Raw genomic sequence first — 16,237 nt, 5'->3', positions numbered from 1 at the left:
AGGCACTTTTCTTAAAGAAGATATTTATGTGACCAAGAAACATAAGAAAAAATGTTCATCATCACTGGTCATTAGAGAAATGCAAATCAAAACCACATTGAGATACCATCTCATGCTAGTTAGATCATTAAAAAATCTGGAGAAAACACATGCTGGAGAGGATGTGGAGAAATAGGAACACTTTTATACTGTTGGTGGGAGTATAAATTAGTGCAACCATGTGGAAGACAGTGTGGTGATTTCTCAAGGATCTAGAAATAGAAATACCATTTGACCCAGCAATTCCATTACTGGGTATACCCAAAGGGTTAGAAATCATTCTATTATAAAGACACATGCACATGTATATTCATTGCAGCACTGTTTACAATAGCAAAGACTTGGAACCAACCCAAATGTCCAACAAGGATAGAATGGATAAAGAAAATGTGGCACATATACACCAGGGAATACTATGCAGCCATAAAAAAGGATGAGTTAATGTCCTTTGCAGGGACATAGATGAATCTGGAAACCATCATTCTCAGCAAACTGACACAAGAACAGAAAACCAAACACCGCATGTTCTCACTCATAAGTGGGTGTTGAACAATGAGAACACATGGACACAGGGAGGGGAACATCACACGCTGGGGTCTGTTGGGGGATGGGGGGCTAGAGGAGGGATAGTAGCGGGTGGGGAGGTTGGGGAAGGATAACATGAGGAGAAATAACTAATGTAGGTGACGGGGGGATGGAGACAGCAAACCACCATGGCGTGTGTATACCTATCTAGCTATCCTGCAAGATCTGCACATGTACCCCAGAACTTAAAGTATAATAAAAAATTTTTTTTAAAAAAGTAGGTACAAAGTGCTCTTCGAAATAAATCGGGGAGATCTAAGTGAAAAAACCAAAAAGCAACAAAAAGGAGAAAACAATACAAGGAATGAAGATGATGTCTCAGAGCCAAACAAAGAAAAACCCATGAGTAATCCAGAAATTCCCCTTCTAACATTCCATCCTGGGGAAATATTAACTACAGATTAAGACTTATACACAGAGATGTTCTTTGCAGAGTTTTTTATAATAGCAAAATTAAAGACGATATGAAAGGCCTATTGACAGGGGGTTGGTTAAGGAAATTTTGGTTCTTTGTAATGTTTTGCAGCCATTTAAATAATACTTATAAAGAGTTTTTGATGACATGAAATGTTTATGATATATTTAGTAAAAGAGGCAGAATAAAATTATATGTACAGTATTATCTCAACTAAGGAATATAAAAAAAGACTGGAAGGAAATAGGTCAAAATGTTTACACTGGTTGTCTCTGGGGGAAAGGTTTGTCAACACATTTTCCTGCATCCGTATTTCCTTCTGTACTTCTACTTTGTACTTTTTTTTTCCAAGAAAAAAGTGAAAATGGAAGTGGTGGGGAAAGCCTACCATAATACTTATTTTAAAAAATGAGGCAGTAACCTATTAAGAATTACTTCTTATCAAAGAATTTCAGGGATCCTAAGACTCTCACTCCATTTCCCCTTAACCTGGGCCTCACTGGAAATCAATTTCTGTGAGTAGGTCATGGTGGGGTGCCTTGAACACATGTGAAATGTGGCAAGAAGGTATAAACATTGGGTCTCTGTCTTTATTGGACCTTATGCAGAAGAAATACAACATAAAAAATGCCGTCAAGCAAGTTGCAAAAGAAATTAAAATGCTAATTTTTATTGTTTGTAATAAAAGTAGAAGTTATGAACTTTCTTTTGGTCTGCTGGGTCATCTGTTTCTGTTTGTCAATCCTGATTGCTGGGAAGATGTTTAGCAAATTAATTAAACTCAATAATTTTTTTTTAAAGCAACTTGCTTGTAGTAAAATCCAAACAGAAAAATATAAGTAAAAGATTGCAGCCTTTTCTTTTCCCATCTGCTCTCCTCTCCATGTCTGATATATTTATTAATGTAACTTTGGGGTTTTCTTTCTTTTATTTCAACTTCTAAAACTTGGAGGAGAGAAAACCAAATTTGGATTTGAACAGTAAAGGGAAGGCTTTATGTGGGACGCTGTTTCTCAGCTGGGGGTAATTCTGCTCCCAAGGGACATTTGATCATGTTTGGATAAATTCTGGTTTGTCACAACTTGGGGAGAGGGTGCTACTGGCATCTAGCAGGTACAGGCCCAGGGATGCTGCTAAACATCCTGCGATGCACAGGACAGGTCCCCACAACAGTGAACTCTCAAGTTCAAATGTCAACAATACCAAGATTGAAAAACCCTGAGGAAGCATTTAAAATTTGGCTTTAGCGAGCCCAAGGAGGTGGTCGGACTGGAATCATTTCTCGAAGGAGACTGGTCAAAGGAAAGTCAAAGATGAGAATTTATCTGCAGTGACTGCGCAGGAGGAAAGTGACACTGGAGCAGAGGTAGAGCTGTTGGCTATAAGAACATGTAACACTTTGCTCCTAAATATTGTGGCTAAGTGTTGCCTTTCAATGTATCACAACTACAAGAGCCACCAGAACTCCCAGAAAATTCCAGATTATCCATTAAAAGGAAGTGCCATTATTCACTGATAGTAATCAATATTAAAATGAATAACAAGTCATACAGACTCAAATGGCAAACGGCAAGTAAAGCCACAAGACACAACCATAAACTTATGTGTAAAACTCTTCTTTCTTTTTCTAAGTTTACTGCAGGAGGTAAAACAGTATCCCACGTTGCAAAACAAAGAAACACACAAAAAACAAACGAGCAAAAGTCCTGATCTTACATTTCTAATAGGTTATAAAATGTAGAAAGAAAATTCAGGAAGGACAATGCAAGCGTGAAGTTCCATCAGGAATTCACAGTTGTTCAATCTCAATTTATAGCTGTTCATTGCTTATTATAGACATTTACATCAGCTTTACCCAAATGAATTTGTCCACTGCAAATAAATCAAGAAATGTAGATAGATTTGAAGTAAGTCAAAATGACAATTTGGTTAATCAAACAAAATCTAAAAACAGCCCAGCTGTACTTTATATAGAAGCACATGGAAGAATCTCAGAATCAGACAGATGAGGAGACCAAAATTCTGAGCAGCTATGGTAGTCACTGCTGACTTGTTCGTTATAGTGCTGGGAGCTAGATCTCAAGTTGCGGTTTTGTAACATCCTGGGGCCTCCTTAACTTTCAAATCCCAGTGTGTGTGTGTGTGTGTGTGTGTGTGTGTGTGTGCGTGTGTGTGTGTGGGTGTGTGTGCACGCATGCACAAGCGCAAGTTCTGTCAAAGAGATGGAGTTAACAGTAACAATCAATATTAAACTGAGCTTTTAATTTAAATATGTATAGTTACATCCTAGATGGCATAACTTGTTGTCTTGGCTAGTTCTATGTGCGGTCTTACCAGAATCCTGAATACTTACTATTTCCTGTCTAAAATGCCTAGCCCACAGTATTCAGGGGAAAAATTCTGGGACGGGGAAATGAAGAGTTTGATCAGAAGATGGAGATCAGCAAATCCCAGAGCCCTTTAATTGATATAGAAATGCTCCAACTCTATGGGGAAGAAAACAGGAGCTTAGGCAGGTTGGAATTGCTGCCATTTCATAAGAAGGCCAGGCTGACAGGAACCATTTTGAGAAAAACCTGAAGAAATTTGCCTCAGCAATTTTTAGTTCAACTGACAACATATGAAATTCGCAAGCAGTGGCAAGTCTATAGAAATAGAAAGGAAATTAGTGGTTGCTTAGGACTGCGTGTGGGAACAGGGATTAATTGTAAATGGAAACAGGGATCTTACTGGGGAGATGGAAATGTTCTGAAATTGGATGGGGTGATCATTGCAAGCCTCAGTACATTTTATGAAGACCATTGAATTGTACATTGAAAACGGATGAATTTTGTAGTAGGCAGATTATACCATGATAAAGTTGTTTTAAAAAAAAAATCACAACAACTGTCTAGTTTTTAAATCACTTTCTACCTTCCTAACCATGGTGGCTGAAGTCAAATTCTGACAGCCATATATCATATAATATCTATTCTTAAAGCAGGATTTGCTAAAATATCCAGTTTTCTACCAAATTATTTAGATGGGGTTAAGAATAACAATTGAGCATCGACCTCTTACAATTAGATAGTCTCATGAAATTTGAGTTTCTAAAGTTGGAAACCATAAGGTCTTGAGTTTGGTGTCATTTCTAGATGTGACTGCTGCATAGGACTAGAACAGCTGGTTGTCTTTCAAGAACTTTAGAAAATGTTTTACTTCCTTTTCTCTTCAGTGAATGGCTTTGCTAACACAGAGTATAAAGTACAAACAGTCAAGATTTTTGAACCCATATCATGAGTGCATGCTATTTTTCTCTGCTGTTGTTCATCGTCATGGTTTTCCTGAAGTAGACAGAAGAAACAAGAAGCCTGAGAACATTAAGTGGCACTTTTATTCACCAAACACTTACAGGGTAAGGCTGAATGACAGTGAGGAGTATCGATTCTTTGCAGCTTCTGTAAGAGAGAAAAACAAACATATTTATGATATGCACTGAGCCTGGACTCTAACCAGTAAGAGTTTTCTTTCAAAACAAAATGTGTGATACATTAGTGTGAATGTTCCCTGGACTCCCAGGGTACAGTAAATCAAATAGCTCAGATGTAGGCCTTCAGACCACACAAAAAGCCAAAATCAAGTGTTTCCTGAATTTAACAAACTGCTCAATTGAACGCTTCCTAGCAAATTTACGTTGGGCAATATTATCTGTGCTGCCAAACAGCAGGACCTTAAAATAAAACCCAGAAAGGGAAGAACAGTTTTAGAAGCATCAACTAAGTCTCTACATTTTTTTGCTGCTCTCAGAATTGATTCTCCCCTTATGATTTTCCTTTAGCCTATTTTTCTTTGCTGCTTAAAAATTTCTCTGTAGTTTTCTGTCAGAGGAAGAGATTTTTAAAATCTATCAATTCACGGAACATCATTACTTCTCAGGATCCTGAAAGGGAAATGTTATTGTAGGTTTCTTATAAAGAAGTAGCATCCCAGCAAACATCAGTTCCCATACTGTATGGCTTAGTAAGTCCGTGGTCATAATACTAGGACCCTGGGATGATTAATATTTCAGACAGGCACCAGTTGGGAAATATTACTCACAAAAGGCTGTACTTCATGGCTAAAAGCAGAACAATGTAATATAATGGTTTATCTAATTCCCTCCAAGTAACTCAAACCTTTGAGGAAAAATCATATTATGGATTATAATAGTTTTTCTTTCTTCCCTTCTTTGTTCCTTCTTAAATCATGACTAGGAGAAAGGTCAGTTGCCATTTTGATAAAGAAGAGCTGACTTTTTCTACTTTAGGTTGCAATTAATTACCTGGTTTTCTGATTTATTGCTCAAATGAGTAAGGGGAAGATCTTTTGCAAGGCTGTTCCCTTGAAGAAGCCACTGCAAATCACATTTCTAGTACTGACTGATTTGTGGCTCAGCTGACTCACTCTGGCTGGGCTGGACCATGTAGTAGAAAGTAGGGTAGAGAAAGAGAGGAGTCAAGAGGGCAGGGAAAGAAGTAATAGAAATAAAACTCCAGGAAGAGTCAGAACATTTAGGTTAACAGTGCTGGGGTGCACGAAGGTAGTACAGTGCTGACGGTGGCCCATCTGCTCCCACAAGTTCTCTGTCACCCAGGCTGGCAGGAAGCCCAATGACTGCAGTAGACAGAGCAATAGTGCCATCAAATGAGAATTCATTGGATAAGATGAAGGATCTGCATTGCTGGTGGGAGTATACACATGTGTAGCAGTTTGGAGGAGCAATCTAGCTTCAATAGGTCAACTTCAGTGTCATGAACCCAATGACTCAGCCAGTCCACTCTGGTTTTATATCATAAAGAAAAAATCTGCTGCTAGCCTTTAAGGGGAGGTGGATGAGGATGTTCCTTGCAGCAGAACATGTGGGTATGAAGTGTCGAAGGCAAACTGGGTGTCCATGTCCAGGATAATGGATATGAGGCAAATATGTGGAAAGCAACATAAATAGAAGCAAAGCACTATTTTTTAGTTTTTGTTCAAGTTTCCTTCATTCACAGGCAACAAGAAACACTTACCAGATCAGAAACGCTCTATAACCCCACTGACCAAAGAATGCATCAGTGTGGCAGCCATATTAGTGGAACTATCTGCCATACCTGCCTTGTCCTGTCTATGTCTGCTCCCAGAGCCCTCAGGAGCAGGCAGTGTGCCCTGGGAACTCATTCTCTGCACCCAGCTCATTGGACCTGAATGTTGGAATGAACCAATCAGATTTCCTCTCTCCAGAATCAGAACTAGGAGACACAGAGATTAAGAGTTGAGAGCCAAGTCACATTCATGACTGAGCCCCAGAGTCAAGATTACAGATGCCAGTAATCCCCTGAACAGGCCTGGTTTCCACCATTCCTGAGTGCTGGTTGTTCACCATTTTGCTAGAAATAAAATCATTCACATAAAAACGATCTCAGCATGGTATTTATCATCATTCTGGGAAAAAGCTTTTACTTTTGTTTTCTCTCATCTTAAATACATAATCATCACCTGCCAGACAAGAAGAATTAACTCCATAGCACTTCAGATCCCTTAGGATTTCTAACCCAAGCCTAGGCAGAAAAAAAGATGGAAGCCATATGTGTTCATACGTTCCAGAATGCTAAGATGGACTGAGACAGAATCAGCTGAGGCCCAATGCCAATACATGCCAATCACTCCCACGTGCCAAAGAAGGGTGCTGCAGGATTTTCAAAGAAGGTGTTGAAAACCAGAGTTTGGAACCCTTACCCCTTACTCATCTTGGGATCTGACTCATGTCTTCATTACAAACTGAAAAAAAGGCAACAGGGAGAGGCTGTCAGAAGCAGTACATGCTCAAAGAGCAGAGGCTACATTTGTGCAATTACTACCCTTACACTGAGGCAGGCCCAAAGTGTGAGACTCTCGGAAAATGCAGTAGAAACATTGGCCTGGGATGTCCTGATCCACTGAGCTACTTTGAGGGATAAGGGGGCCTTTGCAGAAATATATAGAAGCCAAGGAACATTAGGCATAGCCAGCCCTTGGTTTCTGCCTGACTCAAGGGGGCTGCAACTGGAGTAACTCAACAAAGAAATCTTCCAGGAATCCATGCAAGCAACCACAAGAAAAGAGTCTACCACCATCATCTTCCACAGACAGAAGAAACTGATGCTAGATTACACTGGTGCCAATCAAGTGAAAAATTTCTTGCTTTTTACCTCACCATCTTGGCCTCATTTCGGTCTGGAAGGAGCTAACACTAGGGCAGAATGCTGGGGCAGTAAAGAAAACATTGACAATGCCCCTTAACCCACTGCAGGCTTCCCCGACCTGAAGTGGGCACAAGGGAGGAATTTTGTGGAGTTGGGAGTTTTGACTATTACATGACAAACGTTGCAATTACAGATTACAAATTGTGATTACAAGTGTACAAGTGACTAGAGAACTTTTCTGAACCTGTTCAATATGTTTATGGGAACTGCCTGAGATTTTGTTGAGGGCTAAGGAAGGACTGGCCTTGGGGAGCTGTTATAAATGGGCAATGGGGGAAAGAATATAGTTAACTTATGATTGTACCCTCCAAAACCTGCTTGATTGACTTATTCTCATTTTCTCTTTACTTAAACTGGCTTGATTAGATCATATTCTTTGGGTCCAAACACCCTTGACTAAGACGGGGAGGCTTAGAATCTTGAGAAGAAACAATAAAACGTTAACAAGAGAATGAGGGATAAGTGTCAGACAAAAAACTGTAAAGTGATAGGGTGGGTGGGAGAATGAATAGACCCATAAGGCTGTGGGACAAATGCTAATTTTCTCTAGAGCAATGCTCAGTGGCACTGAATTTATTTGTTCACTTCTGGAAAGGGAAGCTTATATGCACAGCTTCAGTGCAGTAGCTGTTAGGAGCAGACAAGGCCCTCGAGAAGGACTCTTGTTAGTCATCCTTGATGTTAATAAGCATAGACCCTGTGTGCACTTGCTATTGCTGCTATAACAAATTACCACAAACTTAGTGGCTTAAACATGATGCAAATGTACTATCTTATATTTCTGGAAGTCAGAAGTCTCTAATTAGTTTTCCTGGGCTAAAATCAAGGTGTCAGCTGGTCTGCACTCATTCTGGGGCCTTTTTCAATTTCTAGAGGCTGCCTGTATTCCTTGGCTCATGGTCCCTTCCTTCATCTTGAAAACCAGCAGTAGCCTCTTCGAATCTCTCCTTGACTTTCACTTCCTCTTTCATTTCTAAGGACCTAGTGATTACATTGGGCTCATATGGATAATCCAAGATAATCAACTCATCTCTGACTTAATCACATCTGCAAAGAAATTCACAGACTATGGAAATTAGAATGAGGAGATCTGTCAGGGGAATATTACTCTGCTGACCATAGACATTAGCTTTATCAGTTATCTAGTGCTGCATAACAAATTCCCACAAAGATAGTGGTTTAAATCAATACTACTTATTATCTCACAGTTCATGTGAGTTAGAAATATGAGCATGGCTTAGCTCGGTCATCTTTTTCATGTCCTCTCTTGAGGCTGCAATGTTTTGGCCACGGCTGGGGTCCCATATGAGAGCTCGATTGGGAAGGATTCACTTCCAAGCTCACTTCAGTGGTTTTTGGCATGATGAAAATCCCCTTTAGGCTGTTAGACCAAGGGTCTCAGTTTTTTGTGGGTAGTTGGCTTGAGGCCACTCTCAGTTCCTTGCCATGTGGGTCTCCCCATCTTGCCAATGAGGCAACTTGCTTCATCATAGCCAACAAAGGAGGGAGTTTGCTGGCATAATGAAAGCTACAAACTTATGTAACATAATGATGGATGTGACATCCCATCACCTTTACCAACTTTAGTGGTTAGAAGCAAGTCACAGGCCCCACTCAAACTAAAAGGGAGGGGAATACACAAATTTATGAATATAAGGGGCAGGGATCATTGGGGCCCATCTTCTATTTTGTCTGCCACACAAATAAAGACAGACTTCTAGCCTAGCAATCCATATGTATCTTAAAAGTAGTTTCCATTCATGACTTAACCTTATGCAGATTTTTTTCTGTCAATAAATTCTGGAAGAAGCACTGCTTAGCACACTATTAATTTGAAAATGGGAACTATTTTTCAAAATATCTTGATTTCATTTAATGTCTTTACATCTATAGTAATGCTCTGTAAATTACCTGAAACATAATCTAGATTGACTTTAATTTTACTATTTAATGAATAAATGAAGTTGTCTGAATTGAAATAAAATATTCCAGTATGTTATTTATCATTAGGACTAGGGACATGCTTCTCTTCTCTTTTTGTCTTGTCTATAATTCTGTAATTATAACCTGCCAAACAAGAAAAATTAACTCTATAATGTTTTGGATCCCTTAAAATTCCTAACCCAAAAATCCTAGGAGGAGAAAGAAAACAAAACAATAATCTACACCATTTAAAAATAGCCTCAACGGAATGATTATAATCAGGAGTGGAAGATGACACATTTAAGCTATCAAAGTAACTTCTTTCTGGGATGGCCTAAAACAGCTAGAGACCACTAAAAATACAGTTATAACTAAACTTAGATAACTCTTATTTCATAATAAATTCCACATAAATTTTCTACTTTTGAAGAGTAATTTCAAATTGCTGTGACAATATTTTTTGAATAGTTGAGATTGTTAAAAACATCATTTTCATTCCTGAATCACAGTGCTGATCTCTGTAGGGGAATACAGTCTATCCTACCCTAAACCACTCCTGTCAAACTTGCCTTCAATTCCTCTCTCTTCATTTCTTTGACAATGGTCTCTTCTTATCCTTTTTTGATGGAGAGTCCCTTGAAACATGTTTGGGATACCCAGCATCAATGGTTTTAAACCATGCTTTGGCATTACATCCCATTTTACGACTTCATTGGATGTCATCTGATACAGCAACCTCCTCTTAAGTGAGGAAGAAGCCCAGCTTCCAATGAGGTAGAGTTTCCAGTATTACAATCTCACTAAACAATGAAGCTAAGGCTGGCGTTCTCTGTTTTTTAGAGCAGCATAGTTTGACATCTTTCTTCCACTGCCTTTCTCATTTTATATTTATATTTATATGATTTTAAAATTACAATATATAATAATATTTGCATATGCTAGTGTATATTTTCTTTCTAGACTAACTTAAATAGATCTCTTGATCAACTGAGACACTGATACTAATTTAACAGTCATGGACATTGAGATTTTCTCAGAAATTGGGGAAACCAAACAAAATAAAAATCAAATAACAAAGATATATAGGAAGATATTTCATGTCAGAATTTGAGAGTCTTGCTTTAGAAACATTAAGTCCAAACAAGTTAACTGTACTATTTTAAACTTCAAAAGCTGAAGTTAATAATCAATCTGTGAAGGCTGCAATGTTAGGCTTTAAAAAAGCAAATGAAGAGGCAATTTGGAATTATATATGAAAGCATTTTATAAACAGTGAAATAACATTCTAATGTAACTTCCTGAAAGATGGATGTGCAGTATTTTTATTTAGAAAGAAAGGCATTAAGGTGCAGTGAAAGGGTGTTGAACTCTCACTTCATAGGTATATATATATACACATAGGATTATTTCTTCTTCCTATACTTAAAGGTTCTTCAAAGAGATTAGAAAACAATTCTTAGTTATTTTTTGTCTACTGCTAGGTTTTGCATTTGTTTGCTCTTGCTTCTCTAGTTCTTTTAATTGTGATGTTAGGGTGTCGATTTTAGATCTTTCCCACTTTCTCCTGTGGGCATTTAGTGCTATAAATTTCCCTCTAAACACTGCTTTAGCTGTGTCCCAAAGATTCTGGTACATTGTGTCTTTGTTCTCATTTGTTTCAAAGAATTGATTTATTTCTGCCTTAATTTCTTTATTTACCCAGTAGTCATTCAGGAGCAGGTTGTTCAGTTTCCATGTAGTTGTGCAGTTTTGAGTGAGTTTCTTAATCCTGAGTTCTAATTTGATTGCACTGTGGTCTGAGAGATTGATTTCCATTCATTTGCATTTGCTGAGGAGTGTTTTACTTCCAATTATGTGGTCAATTTTAGAATAAGTGTGATGTGGTGCTGAGAAGAATGTATATTCTGTTGACTGGGGGTGGAGAGTTCTGTAGCTATCTGTTAGGTCCACTTGGTCCAGAGCTGAGTTGAAGTCCTGAATATCCTTATTAATTTTCTGTCTTGTTGACCTGTCTAATATTGAAAGTGGGGTGTTAAAATCTCCAACTAGTATTGTGTGAGAGTCTATGTCTCTTTGTAGGTCTCTAAGAACTTGCTTTATGAATCTGAGTGTTCCTATATTGGGTGCATATATATTTAGGATAGTTAGCTATTCTTGTTGCATTGATCCCTTTACCGTTATGTAATGCCCTTGTCTTTTTTTTTTTTTTTTTTTTTTTTTTTTAATCTTTGTTGGTTTAAAGTCTGTTTTATCAGAGACCAGGACTGCACACCCTGTTTTTTTTTTTTTTTTTTTTTTTTTTTTTTTTTTTTTTGCACTTTCTATTTCCTTTGTAAATATTCCTCCATCCCTTTATTTTGAGCCTATGTGGGTTTTTGCATGTGAGATATGTCTCCTGAATACAGCACACTAATGGGTCTTGCCTTTTCATCCAATTTGCCACTCTGTGTCTTTTAATTGGGGCATTCAGCCTGTTTACATTTAAGATTAATATTGTTATGTGTGAATTTGATCCTGCCATTATGATGCTAGCTGGTTATTTTGCCTGTTAGTTGATGCGGTTTCTTCATAGTGTCAATGGTCTTTACAATTTGGTATCTTTTTGTTGTGGCTGGTACCAGGTTTTCCTTTCCATATTTAGCGCTTCCTTTAAGAGCAGGCCTGCTGGTGACAAAATCTATCAGCATTTGCTTGTCCGTAAAGAATTTTATTTCTCCTTTGCTTATGAAGCTTAGTTTGGCTGGATATAAAATTATGGGTTGAAAATTCTTTTAAAAATGTTTACTATTGGCCCCCACTCTCTTTTGGCTCAGGATTTCAGAGCAGAACTGAAGGAGACAGAGACATGAAAAACCCTTCAAAAAAATCTATGAATCTAGGAGCTGGCTTTTTTTTTTTTGCAAATATTAACAAAATAGACCACTAGTCAGACTAATAAAAAAGAGAGAAAAATCAAACAGACACAATAAAAAATGATAAAGGGGATATCACCACTAATCCCACAGAAATATAAACTACCATCAGAGAATACTATAAACACCTCTGTACAAATAAACTAGAAAATCTAGAAGAAATGGATAAATTCCTGGACACATACACACTCCCAAGATGAAACCAGGAAGAAGTCAAATCCCTGAATAGACCAATAACAAGTTCTGAAATTGAGGCAGTAATTAATAGCCTACCAACCAAAAAAAGCCCATGACGAGATGGATTCACAGCCAAATTCTACCAGAGGTGCAAAGAGGAGCTGGTACTATTCCTTCTGAAACTGCTCTAAACAATAGAAAAAGAGGGACTCCTCCCTAACTCATTTTATGAGGCTAGCATCATTCTGATACCAAAACATGGCAGAGACACAACAACAAAAAAAGAAAATTTCAGGCCAATATCCCTGGTGAATATTGATGCAAAAATCCTTAATAAAATACTGGCAAACTGAATCCAAAGCACATCAAAAAGTTTATCCACCATGATCAAGTCAGCTTTATCCCAGGGATGCAAGGCTGGTTCAACAGATGCAAATTAATAAACGTAATCCATCACATAAACAGAACGGACAAAAACCACATGATTATTTCAATAGATTCAGAAAAGGTATTTGTTAAAATTCAACACCGCTTCATGCTAAAAACTCTCAATAAACTAGGTATTGATGGAACGTATCTCAAAATAATAAGTGCTATTTATGACAAACCCACAGCCAATATCATACTGAATGGGCAAAAGCTGGAAACACTCCCTTTGAAAACTGGCACAAGACAAGGATGCCCTCTCTTACCACTCCTATTCAACACAGTATTGGAAGTTCTGACCAGGACAATCAGGCAAGAGAAAGAAATAAAGCGTATTCAAATAGGAGGAGAGGAAGTCAAATTATCTCTGTTTGCAGATGACATGACTCTACATTTAGAAAACCTCATCGTCTCAGCCCAAAATCTCCTTAAGCTGATAAACAACTTCAGCAAAGCCTCAGGATACAAAATCAATGTGCAAAAATCACAGGCATTCCTATACACTAATAATAGACAAACAGAGAACTGAATCATGAGTGAACACCCATTCACAATTGCTACAGAGAGAATAAAATCCCTAGCAATACAACTTACAAGGGGTGTGAAGGACCTCCTACAGGAGAACTACAAACCACTGCTCAAGGAAATGAGAGAGGACGCAAAGAAATAGTAAAACATTCCATGCTCATGGGTAGAAAACATCAATATTGTGAAAATGACGATACTGCCTAAAGTGATTTACAGATTCAATGCTATCCCTATCAAGCTACCATTGACTTTCTTCACAGAATTAGAAAAAAACCACCTTAAATTTCATATGGAACTAAAAAAGAGCCCATATAGCTAAGACAATCCTAAGCAAAAAGAACAAAGCTGGAGCCATCACACTACCTGACTTCAAACTATACTGTAAGTCTACAGTAACCAAAACAGCATGATACTGGTACCAAAACAGATATATGGACAAATGGAACAGAACACAGGCCTCAGAAGTAACACCACATCTCTAAAATCATCTGATCTTTGACAAACCTGACAAAAGCAAGCAATGGGGAAAGGATTCCCTGTTTAATAAATGGTGTTGGGAAAATTGGCTAGCCATATGCAGAGAACTGAAACTGGACCCCTTCCTTATGCCTTATACAAAAATTAACTCAAGATGGATTAAAGACTAAAATGTAAGACCTAAAGCCATAACCCTGGAAGAAAACCTAGGCAATACCATTCAGGACATAGGCATGGGCAAAGACTTCATAAGTAAAACACCAAAAGCAATGGCAACAAAAGCCAAAATTGACAAATGGGATCTAATTAAACTAAAGAGCTTCTGCACAGCAACAGAAACTATCAGAATGAACAGGCAACCTACAGAATGGGAGAAAGATTTTGCAATCTATTCATCTGATAAAAGGCTAATATCCAGAATCTACAAGGAACTTAAACAAATGTACAAGAAAAAAAACAACCCCATCAAAAAGTGAGTGAAGGATATGAACAGACGCTTCTCAAAAGAAGACATTTATGCAGCCAAAAAACATATGAAGAAAAGCTCATCACCACTGGTCATTAGAGAAATGCAAATCAAAACCACAATGCGATACCATTTGACACTTTTTGTTTCTTCAAAAAGTCAGGAAACAAAAGATGCTGGAGAGGATGTGGGGAAATATGAACACTTTTATACTGTTGGTAGGTGTGTAAATTAGTTCAACCATTGTGGAAGACAGTATGGCAATTCCTCAAGGATCTAGAACCAGGAATACCATTTGAGCCAGCAATGCCATTACTGGGTATTTACCCAAAGGATTATAAATCATTCTACTATAAAGATACATTCACATGTATGTATACTGCAGCACTGTTCACAATAGCAAAGACTTGGAACCAAACCAAATGCCCATCAGTGATAGACAAGATAAAGAAAATGTGACACAAATACACCATGGAATACCATAGAGCAATAGAAAAGGATGAGTTCATGTTCTTTGCAGGAACATGGATGGAGCTGGAAACCATCATTCTCAGCAACTAACACAAGAACAGAAAACCAAACACTGCATATTCTCATTCATAAGTGTAGCGTTAACCAATGAGAACACATGGGCACAGGGAAGGGAACATCACACACTGGGGCCTGACAGGGGGTAGGGGGTTATGGGAAGGATATCATTAGGAGAAATACCTAATGTAGATGATGGGTTGATGAGTACAGAATAACACCATGGCACATGTACACCTATGTAACAAACCTGCACGTTCTGCACATATATTGCAGAACTTAAAGTATAATAATAAAACAAAAGCTAAAAAAGAAAAAGAAAAACAATTCTTTTCTGCAAGCTAGTGGATCTCAGCGCTTAAACTCTCTGTTGGTGGACAGCCACTGTTTATAAAAATAAGACCTGATTAACAGGGCTTTTCTAATGATCTTTGTTCAGAAGTGCCTTTCCTCAATCCCAGGGTATTTTGTGATGAAGCCACTTGCTTGTCTTTTATTTTCTCTTCCCACCTAAACCTGGAGATGTAAAAAGAACACAAATAATTTTCAGATTTGATAACAAGCCATAAAGTAGCATCAGCCTAGTCAATTGCCAGCAAAACTGAAGGAAGAAGTGATGCCCTTCATTTTCAGATAAGTTGCCATAGAACTGCACTTGAAATGGGGGTTTATTGCTTTATCTCGTTGACCTCTGCAATACTCTGAAGAGAGATTATAATTATCCACTGAATCAATTCCTAACAGGCACTGAAGCCATTAACTGGAGAGAATGGAAATGTCCAGCAAATGACCAAGCATTCAGAAAAGGTCAACATATTACAGTTAAGTGTAATCTGTCATGGACTATATGAAGCATTTACACTCTGCTCATTGCTGCTGAAACTTGCTTTTACCCTGATACTTGCAAAGAAGAGGAATGGGACTATCTGTCATTTCTAAGTCATGTTCAGGGAATGCTATGGAAGAAAATGGGCATAATGAAGCCACCATAGTCATCAGGGCAACAGAAACACAGAGGAGATGAATTAAAGAGTCCACTTGTCCAGGAGAATTGGACTTGGCTTCTACCAAATCTACAGACATTGTTTCTCCCACTACCATTTTCAGCCTTGAGTGAAAAGTTATACTGGTGATCAAAAAGACTACCAGTTTGGTAGCCAAAGGGAAAGTGAAGAGAATTTAAAAAATGATCCTTATTAAGCAATATGTTTAAGACTTCAGCCTCAAAAACTGGATAACTGTATTGCTCATCTTTTTTTAATCTATGATATTAGGGATACAAAGATGACTTTCAAGTAACCACACCTTCTAATATTCGCAGTTCTGTCTAGTCTCCTTCTCTTGAATCTGGACTAGTCTTGTGACTCACTTTTAACAGAATATTGTAGAGATAGCACTGCATGACTCCTGGGCCTTGGTCAGAAGAATCCTAGAAGCCTTATAATATCCATATGGATATCTTGGAATGTTCACTTTGAGGAAAGCCAGCTACCATGTTAGAAGTCCAACAACCCTGTGA

At 38.0% G+C, this 16,237-nt stretch overlaps 1 protein-coding gene across 10 annotated transcripts in view; it reads right to left on the bottom strand.

Annotated features, from left to right (window-relative positions):
* Window positions 1-16,237, bottom strand: part of FRMPD4 (FERM and PDZ domain containing 4) — a 915,426-nt gene that overhangs the window by 74,222 nt on the left and 824,967 nt on the right. For all 10 annotated transcript variants that reach the window (XM_074391531.1, XM_074391527.1, XM_074391532.1 and 7 more), the window contains one exon: window positions 4,431-4,476. In XM_074391531.1, the coding sequence (XP_074247632.1) occupies window positions 4,431-4,476 (46 nt within the window). The remainder of the gene's footprint in view (window positions 1-4,430; window positions 4,477-16,237) is intronic.

Source organism: Saimiri boliviensis, chromosome X, assembly GCF_048565385.1.
Source record: "Saimiri boliviensis isolate mSaiBol1 chromosome X, mSaiBol1.pri, whole genome shotgun sequence".
Lineage (NCBI taxonomy): Eukaryota > Metazoa > Chordata > Mammalia > Primates > Cebidae > Saimiri > Saimiri boliviensis.
This window is presented reverse-complemented; position numbering and strand designations above follow the sequence as displayed.